General features: G+C 45.3%; 1 protein-coding gene across 1 annotated transcript; it reads right to left on the reverse strand.

Moving 5' to 3' along the window:
• Positions 1-1247: 1247 nt before the first annotated feature.
• F2 (coagulation factor II, thrombin) lies at positions 1248-19659 on the reverse strand. The gene is made up of 14 exons (XM_074372073.1): positions 19501-19659; positions 18961-19124; positions 18234-18258; positions 17935-17985; positions 16279-16384; positions 16040-16176; positions 14290-14604; positions 13845-13973; positions 13621-13747; positions 12934-13101; positions 12229-12402; positions 11754-11935; positions 1658-1728; positions 1248-1509 (listed from the first exon to the last, which is right to left on the reverse strand). Exons 1-14 carry the CDS (start codon positions 19577-19579, stop codon positions 1366-1368), a joined length of 1872 nt encoding a protein of 623 aa, XP_074228174.1. The 5' UTR covers positions 19580-19659; the 3' UTR covers positions 1248-1365.
• Positions 19660-23103: the final 3444 nt, after the last annotated feature.

A 23103-nucleotide genomic window follows, 5' to 3' on the forward strand; every position in this document is an offset into this window, starting at 1 on the left:
CCAGTTGCAACTCGCTGTCACTCTGCTGTCACCTCACAGGCTGTAGTGCCTAGTTCCTCTGAGGCATGAACGCACCCAGCAGGAAGAGCAACACACCAAGGTCAGCTGGAAACTCTGGAGCTACACACAAGGTCAATGATGTATCAGAGCCATGCTCCATCCCATCCGGTGACCTCTGCCAGCAGTAACCTAGAAGAATGTGCTGTCAAAGGGCATCTTGAGGGGGACAGGGGATAGCTCAAGTGGTAGAGCATATGCTTAGCATGCTTGGGGTCCTGAGTTCAATCCCCAGTACCTCCTCTAAAAATAAATAAATAAACCTAAAAAAAAAAAAGGGCATCTTGAAAGTTCTGACGCTTAAGACTTTGTCCAAACCCATTAAGGAACTGCTTATACATATTCTTGGTCCCATTTCTTAGAAAAACAAATTGCCCAAGTCTGATAACTGCTGAGAGAGTAGAAATTCCAGGAGGTGACAACCCTGCCACTGTGCTATTTCAGGGGCCAGAGGGGGAAGTGGGATGTAGCAGAGGAACTTTCACCACCCCAGGCAGTAGTGAGAATAAAAGTGGCAGTGATTTACAGAAAGCTGACCAGGTACCAGGCATTTTGCTAAGTACACTACCCTAGTGACCTCACTGAATCCTCAAAACCTTATTTGGCAAGTCATGTCATTACATACATCGTATACACCAGGTAACAGCCTCGGGGGGTCAAGTGACTTAGCCATGGTTATCCCTTTTAAGGTTGGAGCTGGACTGTGAACCCAGGCAGTCTGGCACTAAGGTCCTTACTCTGAACCACAACCCACAGTATTCTCAAAGTATGAGCCTTCGGGGGACATAAATCTGATATTTTAATAACCTGAGGAAGGATGTAGGGACTGAGGAAGTTTGAGGTAAATAGAAAGATGTTACTATTCCCCCCTCACTAGCCTCCCTTCCTCCTGCCTCATCTCTGGTTCTCGGACAAGCTCTTCGCAGCCCTCACAGCAGAGCGGCTACCAGCATGGGCTTCAGTGTCTCCCATATTTCAGGTCAGACTTTGACCCTTCTTAGCCATGTGACCTTGGAGAAGGTACTCCTCCAAATCTCAGTTTACTACCTTTTGTAAGGATTAAATGAAATAATCCATTAAAGCCCCAAGCCTGGAACATTTTAAATGCTAATAAATTCAAGCTGCCGTCTTTCCTCTCAGCTGGCCCTGTTTGTCCAGTAAGGCCCATGACCAGCACTGGGAGCACTGAGGCGCTTTGACAGAGTCACTTTTATTGAGAACAATAGTTTTAGGAACAAACCACAAAAATAATTCACTGGATAGGCTTCTGTGATTTTGTAGTGAGGAGCCTAGAAAGTGGGTGGCCCTCTAACTTCCAAACCGATCAATGACCTTCTGTATCCACTTCTTCAGGCGGAACACATGTGTGTAGAAGCCATATTTTCCATCCCTGTCACAGCCTTCACCCCATGAGACGATGCCCATTTGATACCAGCGGTTGTTAAAGGGGCTCTGAGGAAGAAACATGGGGTTTCCAACAGTCAAGTCCAAGGCAGTATCAGTATTATCCTGTCAAGCAGTTGTTTCTGAAAACTCAGGTCCCTCCTCACCCACCGTAGAAGGATCTGCCCACCAACTCCTGGCCTTTGGAGAAGCCTACCTTCATGACAAAGGGTCCCCCACTGTCGCCTTCACAAGCATCCCCTCGTTTCCCTTCATCAGGCTTGTAACCTTGAGAGAGAATAGCAGTACTCAGGGTAGAGCTCATACTCCAGCCACTTTCCCCTTCAAGAGATACCGCTGGCAAGTGTCCACTTGACTCCTTCCAGTCTCCCTTGAGTCTTCCCATTTCCTCACCCCACACACCCAATCCTTTAGCAACTCTTGTCAGCTCTGTCTGCAACATGTATGCCAGACCCAAGCACTCCCCACTGCTTCTGCACCTGGTCCCGCCACATACACTTCTTCCCTGGACCGCTAGTCTCCCCAGTTCTACTTTTTCCTTGCCGCCTACAATCCATTCTCCAGCCAACAGGCAGAATGACTTAAAAACACATTAGGCTTACAGGTAGCAGAGAATAATGGCAGTTGCCTTTATCCAAATATCCCCACGTACCCTCTACAAACAATGCAGAACAACATGAAGAGCAAGAACAAAAGCTACACAAAAAACACACTTTCAACACAACTAGGATAGAGAGAACACCCAAACTTCAAACCACTTTAATATACTTAACTGTACATCTAATATCAAAACATACGTGGAGATGAGGATGGTAAGATGTCCACTAGAGCAAAGAAGTAGATACTTACAAATTAGGAATCTTGTAAATAACCCCAAATGTACAAAATGGATACCATACAAATATAGGAAACCAAAAAAAGAAGAATAAAAATACCTCAGCTAACCAAAATTCTCTCCCAAAACACAACCATGAAACAGAAGAAAACAGTAACTGAATTAAATACCCTCAAGCAAATTTTTGGTATGTGAAAAAGAACGAATCAGAAATTCAAAACTTAAAAATAAATGGATAAAACGATGGGAAGAAATTAAAAGCAGAGAGTGGTTAAAATGGAACTAGGCTAAAGAAATGAGTCCCTCAAGAAGAAAAAGAAAGCAAAGGAATAGAACTAGTATGTCTAACACGGTCTAAGAAAACTTCACAGAAATAAAAGATTGAAGGTACATATTGAAAAGATCCCCTAGGTAACTGGCAAAACTGATCTGAAACACTCAACTCTGAGATGTATTCTAAAGAATTGTTAGATTCCAAAGATGAATTAAAAACCTTCAAGGCCACCAAGCAAAAAGATCAACTACCTTACAAAGAGGGAAAGAATTACACTGGCATTCAAAAACAACATGCACTGTTATTTAAAAACAACATACAAAGCAAGCAATGATAAAGCTCTATTTTCAAAAAATTCAAGGCAGGAAAATGTAAACCATGGATTTTATATCCCACCAAGCTGATCTTCAGGTGTCAAGACTACAGAAAATTCTATACTCATAGCCCTTTTTTAAGAATCTACTAGTGGACAAACTTCATCCAACCAAGAGGTGAATGCTTCAGCAAAGGGATGGATTAACTGTCCTGAAACTGTTCTGTCTGAAATGACAGAATTCTGTTCTTTTTTTATGGCTGAGTAGTAGAAAAAATGCAACTCAAAGTATGAGAAGAGAAGAGAAAGAGGAAAGTAAACTCACTGACGGTAACTCTCACTGACTGGCTATACAATTAAAAGAATGTAAGAAGCTAAGGGCACTTCAAAAAGGCGTAATACCAAAGATAATCAGTAGAACAAAAATGCAAGCCTTCTTAAATATATGAAATTATTTTAAAAGCAAAGATCACACATGGAAAAAACACAGTAAATGAAACATATATACATAATATTTACAAAATCATATGAGATACTGATTCTACCAATCATGTCAATAAGTACAAATGGGCTTAACGTGCCTTTTAAAAAACAAAAATATATTTAATTTGATTCACAAAACAAGACCCAACTATGCTATATATAAGACAAAACAGAGTGATTCATACAGGCTAAAATTAAAGGGATGGACAAAAGTTTATCTGGCAAATGGAAATAAAAAGAGAGCAGAGATGGTGAAGCTGAAATTTAAAATAATTTAAAGAAAGACACTTTTAAGGCTAAAAGCCACAATTCACAATGAACAATTGTTATGAATATCTACACCAAATAACACAATAACTGCCTTTATACAGTAAAAGACTATAAGGGATGCAAGGAGACGGATACAAATACATTAATAATAGAATTTGACACACCAAACTCAGTACAAGACAGATCAAGTGAACCAAAAATAAGTAAGAATATAAATGACCTAAATAACAAGTGATAAGATACATTTACAGATACATACATATACTAAGCTTTACCCGTGGATAAAAGAGAGCACACTCCCACACCTCACACACACGTGCATTCGTGGAAATTGATCAAACAGCTCTCAAAAAAAACAGCTCCATAAACTAGAAATATCACAAACCATATTCTGGATCATAATGCAGCAAAACTGAAAAATCAAAATACAAAGGGTCCTCCCATCTGGAAATTTAAAAACCACTTATTAAACAACTCTTGAGTGAAAGGGAAATACACAATGAAATTACAGAATTAAAAAAAAATGATAATTCAAACACACTAAATAGTGTTTTCTGTGAACAGAGGAAAATGCGTAGCCCTACTCAGCAAAAATTAAAGATCAAAAATAAATTAACCACTAAAGAATATAATTAATTAATTAACTCACCAAATTGTCAGCTCAAAAAGCTTTTAGAAAGAGAACAGCAAAATGAACCATGAGAAAGCATAAGGGAAAAAAATTTAAGATAAAAGCAGAACATTAATTAATGAGGAACAGAATAGAAAAATAATAAGCCTAATTAGTAAGTCAAATTCTTAGGTACTTTTGCTTGTTTTTTGCAACCACTAGCTAATTTACTCAAGAAAAATAAGGAAGAAAACACAAATAGATAAAATAAGGTGCCAAAGAGAAAAAAAAAATCATAAGAGAAGACATTGCAACACGAGATACAATGTAAACATGAACAAATGGGAAGACATTTCTTGTCCTTGGATAGAATAGCTTAAAATCCAAAAGATGTCAGTTCTCCCTAATTTAGTTTATAAATTTAACATAATCCCAATAAAAATATCACCAGCTTTTTTTATACAGCTAGACAAGTTGATACCAAATTCATATGGAAAAACAAACGTGCAAGAACTGCCAGGAAAACACTGGAAAAGAAAAACTACAAAAGACAAGCCCTACCAGACAGGAAAACACTCTAGAGCCTCTGTAATTAAAACAAGACAGCATTTTAACAGAATAGACCACAGACCAGAAGAATCAGGTGTCCAGAAACAGACTTAAGCACACATAGATACCTAGTATGTGATCAAAGTGACATCTCAAATCACTGGGGCAAAGACAGAATTTTTATTAAATGGTGTAGAGGCAGTTTACTAGCCATTTGGAAAAAGATAAATTAGATCCATACCTTGCATCATACACAAGAATAAACAAATGACTTGGAGATCTAAGTGTTGAAAAATGAAACCAAGTACTGCGAGAAAACACAAGTGAATTTCTCTATGACATGGGTACAAGGAAAGTTCTTTTAACTCTGATTCAGAATCTAGGTGCACTAAAACAAAAGAATTAATAAATCTGGCTCCATAAAAAATTTTTTATTCAATGGCAAAAAATTATAAAGGAAAAAAATAACAAACTGGGAGAAAATATTTGCAAAGGATATCACAAACAAAAGCCTAATATCACTAATATATGAAGAACTCAAAAAATGACGGGAAAGGGACAAAACTATATGCAAAAAAATATGAAGGCTTTCACAAAAAATTATATAAAAATAGTCATTAAACATATAAAAAGATGTTCAGTTACAAAATACTGGAAATCTAAATGCCCATACACAGGAAATGGCTGAATAGACTATCATACATCCACATAATATGACTATAAAATTGTTTTTAATAAGGAAAAGCTCTCTAACCAAAAAGGAATGAAAGTCCAAGATACATTAAGTGAAAAAAACAAAGTACAAAAGAGTATCTATACTGTGTTACTCTGTCTGTGAAAAGGGAGAAGTAAGAAAATATACATGTGTCTGCTTCTCTGTACAAAAAGAAACACTGAAAGAATAAACTACCAACTACTGAGGCTGGTGACCTGCAGGGCTGGCTGGAAGTGGGGGGGGAAAGGAAGGCTGTGGGACCAGGACAGGAGGGAAAGGGAAGTGTCATTCTCTGAGTGTACCTGTTTTAAAGAGTTTGATTTTTGGACCATGTTAATACAGGCATACCTTGGATATACGTGGGTTCTGTTCCAGACCACCACAATAAAGCGAGTCATATGACTTTCTTGGTTTCCTGGCATATAAAAGTTATGTCTACAGCATACTGTAGTCTATTAGGGGTACAACAGCATTATGTGAAAAAATACATACATACTTTAATTCAAAAATACTTTGTTGCATACAAACTACTATGTATAAAATAAATAATCTACAAGGATATACTGTACAACATGGGGACTATAGCCAATATTTCATAATAACTAAATGGAACATAAGCTTTAAAACTATGATTATGTTGTACACCTAAACCTTATATTGTACAGCAACTATACCTTAATAAAAAAATACTCTGTTGCTGAAAAATGCTAACCATCATTTGAACCTTCAGCAAGTCATAACTTTTTTGCTGGTGGTAGGTTTTGCCTCCATGTTGATGGCTGCTGACTGATCAGGGTGGTGGTTGCTGAAGGTTGAGGTGGCTGTAGCAACTTCTTAAAATAACAATGAAGCTTGCCACATGGATTGAAATTGGTCTTTTTTTCATTACCGATTTCTCTGTGGCATGCAATGTTATTTGACAGCATTTTACCCACAGTAGAGCTTCTTTCAAAATAGAAGTCAGTCCTCTCAAACTCTACCGCTGCTTTACCAACTAAGTTTATGTAATACCTTAAATCCGTTGTCATTTTAACAATCTTCACATCTGTCATTTTAACAATCTTCACAGCATCTTTATCAGCAGTGGATTCCATCTCAAGAAACCACTTTCTTTGCTCATCCACAAGAAGCAACTCCTTATGCATTAGAGTTTTATCATGAGGTTGCAGCAAGTCAGTCACATCTCAGGGCTCCACTCCTAATTCTAGTTCTGCTATTTCCACCACATCTGCAATTACGTCCTCCATGGAAGCCTTGAGCCCCTCAAAGTCATCCATGGAGATTGGAATCAACTTTTTCCAAAGTCCTGTTCACGCTGATATTTGGACCTCTTCCCATGAATCACGAATGTTCTTAATGGCATCTAGAATGGTGGATCCTTTCCAGAAGGTTTTCAATTGACTTTGCCCAGATCCATTAGAGGAATCACTATCTATGGTAGCTACAGCCTTATGAAATGTATTTCTTAAATAATAAGACTTGAAAATTGAGGTGGGGAGGGTATAGCTCAAGTGGTAGAGCACATGCTTAGCATACACAAGGTCCTGGGTTCAATCCCCAGCACCTCCTCTAAAAAAATAAGTAAACCTAATTACCTACCCCCTAAAAATAAATAAATAAATAACAATAAAGCAAAAAAGAAAAAAATTTAATTAATATTATTTTTTAAAAAAAGACTTAAAAATTGAAATTACTTCTTGACCCAAGGTCTGTAGAATGGATGCTGTGTTAGTAGGCATGAAAAAAACATTAACCTTTATGTCTCCATCAGAGTTCTTGGGTGACGAGGTGCATTGTCAATGAGAATTAATATTTTGAAAGAAATCTTTTTTTTCTGAGCAGTAGGTCTCAACAGTGGGCTTAAAATATTCAGTCAACTGTGTTGTAAACAGATGTGCTCTCATCCAGGCTTTGTTGTTCCATTTATAGAGCACAAGGAGAGCAGATTTAGCATAATTTTAAAGGGCCCTTGGACTTCCAGAATGGGAAATGAACACTGGCTTCAATTTCAAGTCACTAACTGTATTAGGCCCTAACAAGCGAACCGGTCTGTCCTTTGAAGCTTTGAATCCAGGCATTGACTTCTCTCCAAATGTGAAAGTCCTAGATGGCATCTTCTTCCAATATAAGACTGTTTTGTCTACACTGAAAATCAGTGGTTTAGTATAGTCATTTTCATGGTTTATCCGAACTACATCTTCTGGATAACTTGCTGCTTCACCTGGCACTGTCATGTTATGGAGACAGCTTCTTTCCCTAAACCTCATGAATCAGCCTCTGCTAGCCTCAAACTTTTGGCTTGAGGGACTGTTGTGGTTGATTTGATCCTCTATCCAGACCACTAAAACTTTCTTCATATCAACAATAAGGCTGTTTTGCTCTTATCATTCATGTGTTCACTGGAGGAACACTTTTAATTTCCTTCAAGAACTTTCCACTCACAGCTTGGCTAACTGTTTGGCACAAGAGGCCCAGCTTTTGGCCTATCAGCTTTTGACATGCCTTCCTCACTAAGCTTAATCATTTCTAGCTTTTGACTTAAAATGAGAGACATGCGATTCTTCTTTCACTTGAACACTTAGAGGCCATTGGAGGGGTATTAATTGGCCTAATTTCCACATTGTTGTGTCTCAGGGAATAGGAAGGCCCAAGGAAAGGGAGAGAGATGGGAGAACGAAGGGTTTGGTGGAGCAGTCAGAACACACAAAGCATTTATTAAGTTTGCTATCTTATATGGGCACAGTTCACGATGCCCCAGAACAATTACAATAGTAACATCAAAGATCACTGATCACATAGCACAGGGAAATATACACAAAATGTTATGATAACTCACAGAGAAAAAAATGTGACAATGAGTGTGTATATGTCCATGAATGACTGAAAAATTGTGCTGAACACTGGAATTTGACATAACATTGTAAAATGATTATAAATCAATAAAAAATGTTAAAAAAAAAAGATCACTGATCACAGACCACCATAATAAATATAATAATAATGAAAAACATGACATATTGTAAGAATGACCAAAACGTGACTCAGAGACATGAAGTGAACAAAAGCTGTTGGAAAAATGGTCCTGATTAACATTGGATTGCCACAAACCTTCAATTTGTAAAAAAAAAAAAAATGCAGTATCTGGGAAGGGCAATAAAGCAAAGCAAAAACCTAAGTGTTCATCAATAGATGAATGAATACAGAAGATATGACATGTACATACAATGAAATATTACTCAGCCATTAAAAAGAATGAAATTCTGCCATTTGCAACAACATGGATGGACATGGAGGATATTATACTTAGTGAAATAAGTCAGACAGAAGAGGGAGGGTGTAGCTCAGTGGTAGAGTGAGTGCTTAGCATGCATGAGATCCTGGGTTCAATTCCTAGTACCTCCATTTAAAAATAAATATATAAATAAACAAGCCTAATTACTCCCCCAATACCATTAAAAAAAAAAGTCAGACAGAGAAAGACAAACACTGTTTTATCACTTATATGTGGACTCTAAAAAATAAAACACGAATGACTATAATAAGAAACAAACTCACAGATACAGAGAACAGTGGGGAGAGGGAAGGAAGAGAAGCAAAGCAGAGGTGGGAATTAAGAGATACAAACTATTATGTATAAAATAAATAAGCAACAGGATATATTATATGGCACAGGAAAACACAGTCATTACTGTGTAATAACTTTAAATGGAGTATAATCTATAAAAATATTGAATCACTTTGTTATATACCTGAAACTAATATAATATTGTAAATCAACTGTAGTTCAATAAATAAAAAATATATAAATAAAGTGAAGCACAATAAAACAAGGTATGCCTATACTCCAAAAATAAATAAAACCACCAAGATAGGAGGGAGGGTAGTCAAAACTGAACACAATCAAAAACAAATGAGCCTAACTGTATTTTAAATAACACAGAGAAGGGAGAAACAAATGAGCCTAACTGTATTTTAAGTAACCCAAGTTACTTTTAGACACAGTATTGCTAATATCTTCAGGTTAAAAACAAGAACAACTGTGAAGAAATGCTGAACTCTAGTTTGTAGGATTTTTTTCACAGCTATGGATGAGTGATTCTGAAACTATATTTAGTATTAATCAAATAAGTAAAGATATTACAGATAACGGGAGTCAGACTTCTCACTGGCAACAGAGAGAGTTACAATTGTGGAAAGGAAGAAGCTAAAATTAATCCTGTTGCATTGCAATGGGAGGTTTCAGTATCAACTCACGGTTTTAGACAGATAAATAGAAAGAAAAACAGATATAGATGTTGGTATATGCATAATACACATATTTTCTAGTTATGTCTGCTGAGAGGGCCTAGGAGCAATGACACCCCAGTAACAACGTGCACACCTAGCACCCAGATCTTGGTTTCTAACTACCATCCTCCACTAGAAGGAAACTAGAATGAACCTAGAACATCTTGCTATGCTGAAAGTAAGAAAGTACTCAGAGATTGACAGGACATCTCCAAAAGTCACACCTCCAAAATCACAGAAGCTGGGACTCCCACTGGCCAAACCTGGGATAATTTAAATATTAAAATAATGATAGTAACAAATTATAACACAGAATAAAATAAGGACCCATGACTAATAAATGTAGAAGGAATGACAGAATTAGAAAATCACCATTTGGCAGCCACCATAGTTAGGAGAATAGTTTGATGAGAAACAGTATAGAAAGTATCAAACTTTCTCCTCACAAGATATTTGTCTCAAAGAGAAAAGCAGAACTTTACAGTGAGAAACCTGGCAGTTGCACACACCACCTTAACTAAGAAATCAGAGTTAATCTCACCAGTTATGGAACAAAGAAATCATGTGCCTGAAAAGGACACATCACTTAGCCTGAATCTGATCATTAGGAAACCTTAGACAAACCCAAACTGAGGCCAGTCTACAGAATAACTGGCCTACACTTGTCAAATACATCAAAGTCATGAAAGACAAAGACTGACAACTAATTACAAAGTGTGATCCTTGACTGGATCTGAATGGGAAAAACACTTTTCTTTCTTTTGCTAAAAAAGACATCAGTAATTAGACAACTGGAAAACATGTGAATAAAGTCTACAAATTAGCTAAAGGTATTTTATCATTATTAATTTTTTAATATTAATTTCTTAATTTAATAAATGTATTGTGGTTATGGCAGAGACCATCCTTTTTTTTGGAAATATTTAAGCATATGGGTTAAAAGGCAACATATGTACAATTTATTCATAAACTGTGTATGAAAGGGGGGACAGAATCTGGATGATAGTATAAAGGAATTCTTTGTATTTTTGCAACTTTTCTGTGAGTCTGAAATTACACTAAAGTTCTACAAATAATTTTAACTAAGTTAGGCCATTTATTCAGCTGTCCCAAACTCTCCAATAACATCCTATCTCAACAAAAGCCAAAGTCCTTCAAGGCCCTAAAGGAAGTACCCATCCTCTGCCTGCCCACCTCCCTCCCCTCATCCAATGCTGCCCTTCCTGTATTTACTGCACTCCAGCCACACAGGCCTCCCTGCTGTTCCTCAGACATGCCAAGCATGTGTCCACCTCAAGGTCTTTGCACCTGCTTTCCCCACAGTCTGGAGTGGCCCCTGGACTGGCTCACTCCTCCATGTCTTCTAGTCTCTGCTCAAACATCACTTCTCAGGGAGGCCTTGTCCAGCATTCTCCAAACACTCTATTTAGATCTCCCCCGCTCCCACCTCTCTCTCCCTTACTCTGCTTCATTTTTCTCCCAACAGGGATTGCTATTCTAGATGTTTATTGATACTCCCTCCTTCTAGGAAGGAAGCTCTCTGAAGACACAGGCATTGTCTGTTCGAGTCCCTGGAATAGTGCCTGGACCATCGTGGGCACTCAGTAAATACTTGCTGAATGACTGAACGAACGAATGACTTTTCCTCCACCCGTGGCCTCTTGCTGGCATCTGGTTCACGTATACAGACAACTAGTGACTGGCACCACACCTAACACTTTAGACACACGATCTCGCTTAACCTTCACACAGCCTAATGGGATAGAGGCTTTCATCTCCTTTTTTACAGAGGAAGCAGCAGCCTCAACAAGCTGAAGCAACTTTGCCCAAAGTCACATGACTTGTAAGTGACTGGAGCCAGGACTTGAACCCAGGCCTGTGCTCTTAACAGGTCTCAATCCCGCGAACCCGAGGCCCTGCTGTTCCCACCTGCCCAGCCACGCCCAGGGGACTTGCCGGCACAGAACATGTTGTCAGTGATGCGGATCCGGGTGGAGGCCTTGCAGACCGGCCGCTCCACGATGGGCAGGTTCACCACCTGCAGGACGCCGGGCTGCACCTCACCAATGCTGGTTGTCCACATCTCCCTCAGGTTGCCCCAACCCGTCACCCGCCCTTTGTATCCAGCGTGGAGCAACCTTTAGGGAGGGGAGAAGGACTGAGTGAGAACCAACCTGTCTAGGAGCTTCCAGGCCCCAACACTATCCCTTAGAGGCCTGAATGTAAAACACCAAAGCAAGAACTCTGGGGTTTACTCTAAGACACTGAGGCCTGGAAAAGGGAAGGAACTCCGGCAAGGCTGCAGAGTGTCAGAGTCAGGCCCAGAATCCAGCCCAGACCCCCTCAGCCACCAGCCCCCCAGCCACACCCCCTGGTGGCTCCCCCGAACCCCGGCTGCCCCCCTCCCCACCGCCCCCCTTGGCCACCCCACTTGGTTGCTGTCTCCTTGTCAGGCAGGCACACAGGGTGGATGTAGTCGTTGAAGGTGATGGGCTTCCTGAGCTTCAGCAGGGCGATGTCCCGGTCCAGGTTGTCCCTCCAGTTGTATCTGGGGTGGATGTAGATCTTTTCCAGCATGGAGATCTTCTCAATGTTTCGCTCATACCTGTGCAGACCCCGGCAGAGAAAAGGAGAAGCTGTAGGCCGCCCAACAAGGGGCAGCCAGTTCTCTGAGAAAGGAAACTGCCAGTGCTCAGGATCTGGGAGTCGGGGTACCCAGCGGTCCCCCAGTGAGGGGAGAGGGCTGGCTCCTGCCTTGGCAGCTTCCTCCCAGCCTGAAGTTGCACAGGGCTTTGGGATCAAACAGCCCAGGCAGGTAGGGGCAGGGACACAGGCTGTAGGCCTTGATGCAAACAGCCTCAATTCAGAGATCACAGATGGGCCATGTCCTGGTGCCCGGAAAGATGCTAGAGGCAGGCTAGGGTTTTGCTCTCTACAAAAAAATTTAGTTTCTCTGTCGCCAGATCCAAGGCTCAGTCAGGGTGTAGCCAAACAGACTTTACAGGAGAGACTGCTAGGTTTTCTACTGTGGGAGACGTACAGACATATCTCACATGCCCTAGAGCCACCAGAGCCCCTCAGTCACACTGGAGGACTCAGACCTCTTCCAGATGCCCACGGGCCCCCACTTCTGTACCTGGTGCGGGAGTGCTTGCCAATGCGCACCAGAAGGTCATTCTCAGTGAAGTTCTTGTCCCAAGGTGGGTACAGGAGACAGTGGGCAGCGGTGAGGACCCAGCGGTCACTGATGAGGCTGGCCCCACACAGCAGTTCCTGGGGACTCTTCCGGAAAATCATCACCTGCCTGGGAGAAGAAGCAGGAAGCATTAGGAGGTGGGGTGGCTGCCCCTCCACAGGCCCGACAAGCAGAAAACTCCAGGTTTAGGAACTGAACAAAGCTACCTGCTGGGCCCAGACCCCAGCTTGACCTGGCCGCCCTTGGGGACCAGGGCATCCATGTCACACAGAGGGACTCCCTCTAACTTTCTGCACACACCACCCCCCTCAGATCAAGCTTCTTTCAGGCCAGAGTTCACACAGCTTGGCACAGCTCTGGAGTCAGAAGAACTGGACTGAAGTCCTGCTGTGGGACCCATTCATCGGCAGCACCGCTAAGGCGAGTCACTTAAGCGCTCTGAGCCTTAGCTTCCCCTACTGCACCGTTGAAGTAACAAGCCCAATCTCAAAAGGCGGCTGTGAGGATTCGATGAGATGTCGGTGCTGGGCTAACATTATCTGTGGCGCGGATGGAGACGTCTCCCAGGGCGGAGGGCTGGGGGTTGCTGGGGGCGGCTGGGGGCGGCTGGGGGCAGGCAGCACGCACCAGGGCGCCAGGCCAATCTCGGCGTCCCAACCCTCCACGATGCGCCCCTCGATGTAGGACTCCAAAAGCTCCATTTCCGTTTTGTCCTGCACCCCCTTCTTCTCGAACAGAGGCCGCAGTCCACAGTCTGCAGAGCAAGCGGGACTGTGAGGAGCCCAGCATAGCTCCCCGCCCCCGCAGCCCCGCAGCCCCGCAGCCCCGCGCCCCTCCGCCCGCCGCCTCACCTGCCTCCCCGGCGCCAAAGGTCTTCTCATTGAAGAAGGCCTGGAACTCCTCCGCGGTGGTGCGTCCCTCGATGGCCGCATCCGGGTCCTCGTCCAGCCCTTCTCCCACCTCCTCTTCCACCGGCTCCTCTGCAGGAACCCAGACACCAGTTGAGGTGGGCTAGGGTGGGGCAGGGGCCGGCCATTCCTTACCCAAACCCCCAGCCGGCCACGGAGGCCATTTGGTATAGAAGTTAAGAGCACCTGGGTTACTAGGGAACCAAACCTTCCGGCCTCATTTTACTCAGCTGTAAGACGGGGCTAGGATGACCCCCCACCTGGTTAGCCAGGCTGTCATGAACGCACTCGCTGCATACGTGGTAGCCTTACATCAGGGAAGGCCCTGTTCTTGTTATTCCCTCCAGGTTGTGTCCTCTGTCTCAGACCCCCTGCCCTGCCCTCTCACCGCAGTAGTCCAGGTCGCAGTACTCAAAGTCGCCAGGTCCTCCGGCCACGTAGCACCACGCGCCTTCTTCGTCCCCGTCTGGGTTGCGGCAGAAGTTCTCCACCAGCGGCACCTCCGGTTTGAAGTACTGGTCCTTGCTCAGGGCCTTGGCCTGGCTGCTGGCCCAGGCCAGGCAGGGGGACCCTTGTGCGGTCACCGCCAGCCGCCCCTGGTACTGCCGGCCGCGGTCAGCAACGCACATTTCCGATGGAGGTGACAGATTCACTGTGGAGCCTCTGGAGCGTGGGGTCAGCTCCACAGTGACTCGCCCCTGGCCTGGTGGGTGAGGAGGCAAGGGAGCAGAGTGGGTGGGCCCACACGTGCTGCCAGGCAGACAGGATGTGAATCCTGCCTTGCTGTCTTTATAATCTCTCCTAGCCTGTCTGCTTGCCTGTAAGAGACTACTAATGCGTTTTTGCAGGATTGTTGAGAGATGTAAACAAAATACACAGCATAAGTGTATGGTGCATAATAAGCCAGAGATAGTAACCAGGTTTCACCTACTGGGCTATCTGTAATCCATTGGTAGGGACTGCCTGGAGTTTCTTAGGGAGTCTGTTTTCACAAGGGCACAGCAAGAAAGAGAGCTGGGATCCACTGAGAATGTCAACACGGGCAGTAGGTCAGTTTCAGCATGGCTGTAACATTGATAAGTGTTAAGGAGCAAGGGCTTGGTAAATGGTAGCTGGTTTTGTTTCTACAATTGGCAAGTTAGCTTTAAGATCAGCCCAGGGTCCAGCATCAGGTCCTACAGGGAGGCATGAAAGACACCCATGTTTGGTAGATTGAATTACTGGCCCTAATTGTTTAACCTTGCCTAGTGTCACATCCTCTGCCCTGTGACTTTACAGGCAGAGGTGTACTTCTCCACCTCTTGGCCTTGGCCTTGATCATGTGACTCACTCTGGCCAACCGGACGTGGGTGGAACTGACAGTGCTAGTTCTGAGCCTGGGCCTGAAGACACATCCTGTGTTTCTGCTCACTGTTTGGTACTTCTGCCATCCTCAGGGAAGAGCTTCCCCCAGGGCACTACCGCCTTTTAGGCTCCCCCACAGTGAGTACCTGTGGAGCAGACCTGGACCCACCCATACAATGAGCCAAGCTCAGCTGGACCCATTGTTTGAAGCAGGGCCACCGGGCCGAGCCCAGCCTTTATCAGTGGACCCTACAGACACATGAGCAAGTGCAGCTGAGATCAGCAGAGCCTCCGCAGCTGATCCTCAGATGCCTAAGAAGTAAATGCTCATTGGTGTATGTCTCTGAGCTTTTGTGATTGTGATTTTGTGCTTTTTGTGGTTTTTGCAGCCTTATCGTGGCCATAGCTAGCTGACACATCATGAGAAATAATAATGACAGAATCACACAGGGCTGGACTGTATGAGGCTTGCTATGTGGTGCTCAGAAAAGGGCTCATGGACCGAAATGGTTAGAAAGGGCTTCCTGGGGGGAAGAATGCCTTGAGCAGGAAGTAAAGCATATTTAGACTGAGCCACAGCCTGGATCATAAGGAAGTAAAGGCTGTGGAAAGAGAAGAGGAGGCTGGAAGCTAACTCTCTGGTCTCATGACTTCACTAGCCAACAAGCCCAAATATGTTGTAAATAACTAACCCCAACTTGAAGGGAGCCAGGATCTTGGTTCCTGTCCCTGGCTGCCAGCCCCATGAAGACCCAAGGGCCTTGGCCACAGACCGCCCAATCGTGCCAGCTCACCGCACACCGGGATGCTGCACTCCTCCCTTCGCACAGTGGGGGCCGTAGTGTAGCACCAGGGCCCAGTAATGCTGCCATCTGGGTTGCGGCAAAAATTCTCCTGCAGGTCAGCCCCAGGGTGGGTGGTGGAGTTGATTCTGGAACAGGACATTGCTCAGCAAGAGGCCTCACCCCCACCCCCAGGGTCTCCTCGCCCCTTATTCTCAGCTGGCCGGCAGACAGGCCTGCCCATCACTCACTCTGGCTTATGTGGGTAGCGACTCCTCCACAGCTGGCACTCAATGCCTGACCGGGTGAAGCTCACATTCCCTCGGTAGTTCATGCCCACACCTTCAGCACAGTTACCTGCAGAGACCCCAGTCCAGGTTTCTTATCCTGAGGATATGTCTCCCATCTCTCCTAGCGAAGCTCTGTCTGTTCGTCCCCTCCAAGCTGCCTCTGGTCCACGACCCTTAACCTGTATACACTCAGCACCTCCTCTGCACATGGTAGTTTACAACTGCCATTTAACAGTAGTCACCAAATAGTCACTGAGTACCCGCTGTGTAACACCCATGTGACAGGCATCATGCCAGGAACTAAGGACATGGCAATGAATCAGACAGTCACAGTCAAGGTAGGTCCCTGCCCTTATGGAGCTTATATTCAGTGGCCAGCAGAATGAAAAAGTGAACAAGGTCCTTCCAACGTGGCCTTGGTCTACCTGTTCTGTTAGCTCCTCATGACTTAAGGCCTTTGCACGTGCTATTTCTTTTGCCTTGGAATGCTCTCCTGTTTGTTCAGGAAAAACTCTTGTTCTTCTAGGGAGCTGTCCCTGATTCTGCCAGCAAACTAAATGCTCCCTCTCTTGGCATTCTCTTGGCATCTGGAACAGAACTTTTGCAGCAATTACTTTGATATTTTGTACTTTTGTTTCCCTTTGAGAGTGTGTGCTCCTTGATTCTCTTAAAATCCCCAGCACTCCACATAGTGCTTGGTACATAGGGATTTAGTGAAATGTCTATTGAATAAGTTATTTATGGCCACTGATTAAAGATTTCCATGTCAGGGGGCCTACTGTCACAGTAAAGGTGTATTCAGAATGCTGTGGAGGAGGGGAGATGCCACTTGAATGCTCAGCAAGATGGTGGTATTCGCACTAGTCCTTGAAGGATAGGGAGGCTTTCAGCAAGCAGGGATGGTTACACCAGGGGAAGATGACAATGTAAGCAAGGGCCAGGAAGTAGAAACACCTTGGCATTTTTAGGGAAGCACTTGCTGTCACCGTAGCTGGGGGTCTGGGTTCAGGGTTGGTGCAATGGGAGATAAGGCTAGAAGGGAAGGTTAAAGCTCACAGCGAAAAAAAATGTGACAATGAATATATATATGTTCATGTATGGCTGAAAAATTGTGATCTACACTGGAATTTGACACAGCATTGTAAAATGACTGTAATTCAATAAAAAGAATATTAAAAAAAAAAAAAAAGAAGGGAAGGTTAAGGCCAAAATCTGTCAAGTTCACCAGGCTAAGAAGTAAGAAGCCTGTGACTTACTCTGGGGGCAATGGGGAGCCACTCACGGTTTTGGAGAATGAATGTGACATCACGAGAGCTCTGCCTGGGGGATATGGGGCAGACTGACTGGCATGGACAGGGACTTGGATGACAATGAGGCCTTAAACATGAATTCATTATCCATTCATTCATTCATGTTCCTCCAACATTAATCATCTTACTAATGCCCAGGCACAGAGCCAGGTGCAAAGACACATCCTTGACGGGAGGAGCAAAATGGCAATGTCAGATGCTAGAGGCCACCACCGCCAGACCACAGCTCCTAACCTGCCTCTACTCTCCTCTTCTCCCAGGCTGTCCCCTCATATCCTGTCCCCCAGACCCCACATGAGTTCCTCACCTTCCAGACATTCAATGAGCTTTTCTCGAGGTTTCCTCACCGACTCACAAGCTGGAAAAGACCCAGAAACATGACTGAAATTGCGGCAGGGATAGGACAGGCTCCAGCAAAGGGTGGGTGGGACAACATTCAGAAACAGAAAGATGGGCAGACAGATGGATGAAAGGAAGGAAGGAGGGAAAGAGGAGTGGGTGGAGGGATGGATGATTGGATGAACCAGAAGATTCTCTAGGGTGGAACATCCTCTAACTGAGGTCCCCAGGATTCCTTGCCTGGAGCAAACCCTCCCCAGAGCTCACCTGTGTACTTGGCCCAGAACAAATCCTGAAAAACAAGGGCTGAGAGTGAGACTGTGAAAGGATCCTATTTTGTTTGTTTGTTTGTTTGTTTGTTTTTCTTTTAGTAAACTTCATGTCTTCTCCTCACACTCTCCTCTTTCCCTTATCCCAGTCATGCAGGGGGCAGGTTCTGGGGAGGTGTGTGGCAGAGTTTCTTACTTTTGTTTCCAAAAGCCGAAGCACACTGAGGAGAAAAGAATTTGCGGAGGGGAGCACCCCACACCACCCCCTCCCTGGCTCTGGGCCAGGACTGAAAGGGATTCTCCCGGTGGGGCAGACGGGAGAAGAGGGGCCCAGGCAGAGCCCCGGGGAAGGGGAGGGCTGCCCAGGGCTCCTGGAACACTGAGGTCTAGACCCAGGGCTCTGGGCCACACCAGAGACCCACCTCCCAAGAAGTAGCACAGAAGTAGCAGCAAAGCTGAAGCTGAGAGGCCAGGCGGCCAGAGCCCGGGGCTCCCAAGATCCCGACATAGACAGAAGACTGAGGAGGCTCCCCGATGTCCTGGAGCCTCAGGGGACCCTATGACCTTGACACAGCCCAGGGGTCAGAACCTCCTGGTGAAACGGGGCCCAGAGATGAAGTTAAGTTCTCAACAAAGAGCTGTGATGCTCCTCGCTCCCCTCCTTTGTGTTCCTGCAGTTGGGCCCACTTGGAGGGATCCCCGGCCCTCCCTCACCAGGGCCTCACCGTGGCGCTGGGAGACTCCAGGGCCTCGAAGGCCTCCTCGCGGCTGCACTGCTCCTCCACGCACTCTCGCTCCAGGTTGCCCGCCCGCAGCTCCTCCAGGAAGCCTCTGTTGGCACGACGGACCCGCTGGAGCAGCGACAGTGCTTGCTGGGGGGCCAGGAACACTGCAGTAGGAGGGGCGTGGGACAGGGGCCTCAGGGATCCAGGCTGTCTTGGCCACCAAGGGGGCTGGAAGCAAGCCTGGCCTGCCTGCTGGCTTCCTAAAGAGTGGGTCCAGGATGGTGGCAGGACCCATGAGGCTGCTAACGACAGCCCACTAGCTCCCCCCTTTTCATAGGCCACCCCAGCGCACTCCCCATGGGAGTTGCAAGAGAGAAGCAGTCACTGCCCATCCAGCCCTGAGCACCTGGCTCTTTCCCTAAACTGGACATAATAAGCTGAGACCCACCTAGGGGCTGGCCCTGTGTTCTCTGTTGAGCCAGGAGACCCCAGCCCAGATCCCAGTCTGCCAGTCTGTCCCAGCTTCCAGGACCCCCTTACCATGCTGGCTATGCACAAGGCTCAACAGGGCAGCCAGGGCCAGGCAGCCAGGTAGCCACAGGCCTCGGACGTGCGCCATAGTGTGTCGGCTCCCAGCACTCTGAGGGCTAGTCCTGATCCCTCTGGGTTAATGTTGAACCAACATGAAGAAATCAGCCAGGAGGCAGAGGTCAGCGGGTCAGGGCCGTGGGGACAAGTGGCTAGATGGTCCGCCCCCGCCATCTGGGATGGCAGGTCCTCCTGGGGCCAGGGATGGATGGTCTGCGAGGAAGTCACAAAGACCAGCGGAAACACCATCATCCAGCCCTTCCCTTCCTGAAACACCGGCCAACTTGGGCCAGCAGAGTCACAAGATCTTCCTGAGACGCCTTCCAATCCTAACACACAGTGATAGCTGCTTTGAGCTCCATGTGCCTCAGTTTCCTCATCTGTACAATGGGAAGAGTACTTTTTTGTGAGGACTAAAGGAGATTGTGAATATATATTAAGAGCTTAATAATCAGTAGCTATATAAACCTAAACCAGTGGGGAGGTTTGTGTAATCACCACATTACAGACATGAGAAAATGGAGGCAAGAGTGTGGCCAGATGAGAGTGCCACCCTGTCCCAAGACACACTGGGCAGGGACAGCCAACATTTGCCCCAGCCTCTCAGCCACAGATAGAGGGGCCTACTTCCCTCTTTTTCCCATCTGGGAACCATGGGGTGTGTTTGTGTGTGGTTGTTGCCTGGAGGAGGAGCCAGGTCCAGGGCCTCTATGGCCTCTGGTCTGCTTTCTCTCACTGACCAGGACCTGCGGCCAGCCTGGGAACAGGGGCAGCTCAAATCCCCAGGTCTCCATGGCAGGGCCCTCCCTCTCCCCCTGCCCGTCTACCCAGATCCAGGCCTGGAGTGGCTGATGGCCCCAGGCTACCCCTTGCCCAGCCCTGCTCCTGTCCCTCCCCCACTTCCTGTTTGCAGTATGAAAGGTAAATATTGGTCCTGGGTCTAATTAGGACAGAGGGCCAAAGAGCAGGAACACAGGGAACACAGGTTCTTTGCTTGCTGTCCTCTGGGCCTGGTCGTTCAGGGTCTGGACTGCAGTCATGTACAGTCTGGGAAGATCACAGGGAGGGGCCTGGTGCAGAGCAGAGAAGAGAGAGGGATAGCAGAGAACTGGGGACCGGGACTCCCACAAATCGACTTAATTCCTGGGTGGCTCAGCTCCTGTATTTATATACATTAATATTATGTATCTATATATTCATTCCTATGTTTCACTATATATTTTAGTTGAGGTTTAGCTTATATACAGTAATGTTGAAACAACTCCTAAGTGGTTTTTTGGTCGGGGGCAGGTAATTAGGTTTATTTATGTATTTAATGGAGGTACTAGGGATTGATCCCAGGACCTTGTGCATGCTAGGCATGTGCTTTACCACTGAGCTATACCCTCCCCCCTCAAAAACTCCTAAGAGTTTAACTCAGATTTTTATGTATACACCCATATAACCAACCACCTGTTCAAGAGAGAGAACATTTCCACTCCCTAGCAGACTCCTTCGAGTCGTCCCTGAGATAACCACTAGTTTAACCACCATCACCATAGGTCAGTTTTGCCTACTTTCGAACTTCATATAAATGGAAACCAGCAGCATGTACCTGTTTGTGTCTGGCTTCTCTCACTAGGCATGCTTCTGAGGTTCATCCCTGTTGTATATATTAGCAGTCCGTCCCTTTTAAAGCTGAGTAGTATTTCATTGCATGAATATTGCAGTTTTGCTTATCCATTCACCTGTTGATGGGCATTTGGATTAGCTTCCAGTTTGGACTTTAGTGAAAGGTGCTGCTGTGACTATTCGTGTGCAGGTCTTTGGTGTAGGTAAGCACGGCTTTCTGTTGGGTATATGCCCTGGAGTGGATTTTCTGGGTCTTAAGGCAGGCATATGTTTTGATCAAGTTGCTATGGCAAATAATGTCGCGAGGGGTTATACTCGTTCACACTCCTACCAGCAACGTTTGACTTCCAGCCGCTCATATCTCACCAACCTCGACAGATCTCTTCCATCCATTTCACATCAACCATTATAACAAATGTGTAAACGGTTTCACTGTGGTTTTAAATTGTACTCCCTGTTGACTTATGATGTTGAGCCTACTTTTTTTTTCTTTTTTGAGTGGAATGGTGAAAAGATCTCACCTCACTAATTTCTTAAAAAATTCCATGTGGAGTAAGGGAAGGGGGCAGGGCTCCTGAGAGGTGGAGAGAAGGTAGGTGTGGCATCATCCTTTCTGCTTCAAGGCAGGTGATGATCCTCCTTTTTCTGAGGACCAGCTTGGGCCAGTGCTGAGTCAACCTGGAGAGGGAGGAGAAGGGAGGTGTTAGCAGTGAGGACAAAACACATAACACATGGTAGCTCTTCTACGGAGACTTCGGGGGGAGCTAGGGACCTGCTGACTGGCCCCCTTGCTCCCTCGCTATCAGAATCCCCCCAGTCCCGACAGACAAGCACCAACTGCGTAAAGAGGGTGTTGGTTTGGGAGGCCGGTACTGGGTTTCACCATCTGTAAAATCAGAATTATAACAATAGTCACCTCACAAGGCTGTTGTTGAAAAACTTAAATAAAATCATACTGGCCTCTCTGCAGGCTCTTCTTCAGAGCTGCAGCCTTGCTCAGTCCATGGCACCCACGTGCACAGACACGGCTGTTAATGGGAAAGTCCTGGGCGATGTCTTCCTTAAGCTGTTTGCAGATGATGTTCCAAAGGAGAAAACTTTGGTTCCCTGAGCACTGGGAAGATGAGATTTGGTTATAAGGGTTCCTGCTTCCCAGGCTTACTCCTGGATTTGTGTGTCAGTATGAGTTTACATGCCGTAAGAGTACTGATAGCAAGTCCATTTAGGGGGAGAACCAACAGTTGTCAGATGGGGAGGCACCATGGGTGCAGGGTCCCAGGGGACTCAGAACACCCTCAAGCTTCAGGGCCCACTGCAAGCCCCCAGCCTCCCGAAACCTTCTCCCTGGAATTCTCTGGGCCCAGCAGGTAACATGTAGTTGAACGTGTCATTCTTTCACCACAAACATATACCTGCACCCTTGAAGCAGATCGTATTTCCCTCTGAGAACAAGGCCATAATGAGGTGTTGCATTTCTGCCCAACAAGTTGGCATCAAACGAAATCATGAGTGAAACCAACACTATGTTGTAAAGTGAAGTTCTGTAATCACTGACAACAGTTGAATTATGTTACAGGACAGAGAGAATTTCAGAGCTGGAAAGGAGATTGGATATCATTAAATTCTGACGTTTCAAATTCTAGGACTCTGTGCATGTACTACAGGGTGGCCTTGTTCTTTTGCATATTAAAAAAAATCTTCAAAAACTGTAAATTTACCTTAAGGCAAAAATAATTTTTGTCCCTTTTGGTTAAAATTGCGTTTCGTTAGGTGGTTAATTACTTAATTTTTTCCTTAATCTGATCAGCAGTTTTCTATTCTGATTTAAAAACATGAGTCAGTCAGGGGCTGGGTGTATCTCAGTGGTGGAGTGCATACTCAGCATGCAGGAGGTCCTGGGTCCAATCCCCAGGACCTCCATTTAAAAAAAAAATGAGTAAGTCA

This window comes from Camelus bactrianus, chromosome 10, assembly GCF_048773025.1.
Source record: "Camelus bactrianus isolate YW-2024 breed Bactrian camel chromosome 10, ASM4877302v1, whole genome shotgun sequence".
NCBI classification, from domain to species: Eukaryota; Metazoa; Chordata; class Mammalia; order Artiodactyla; family Camelidae; genus Camelus; species Camelus bactrianus.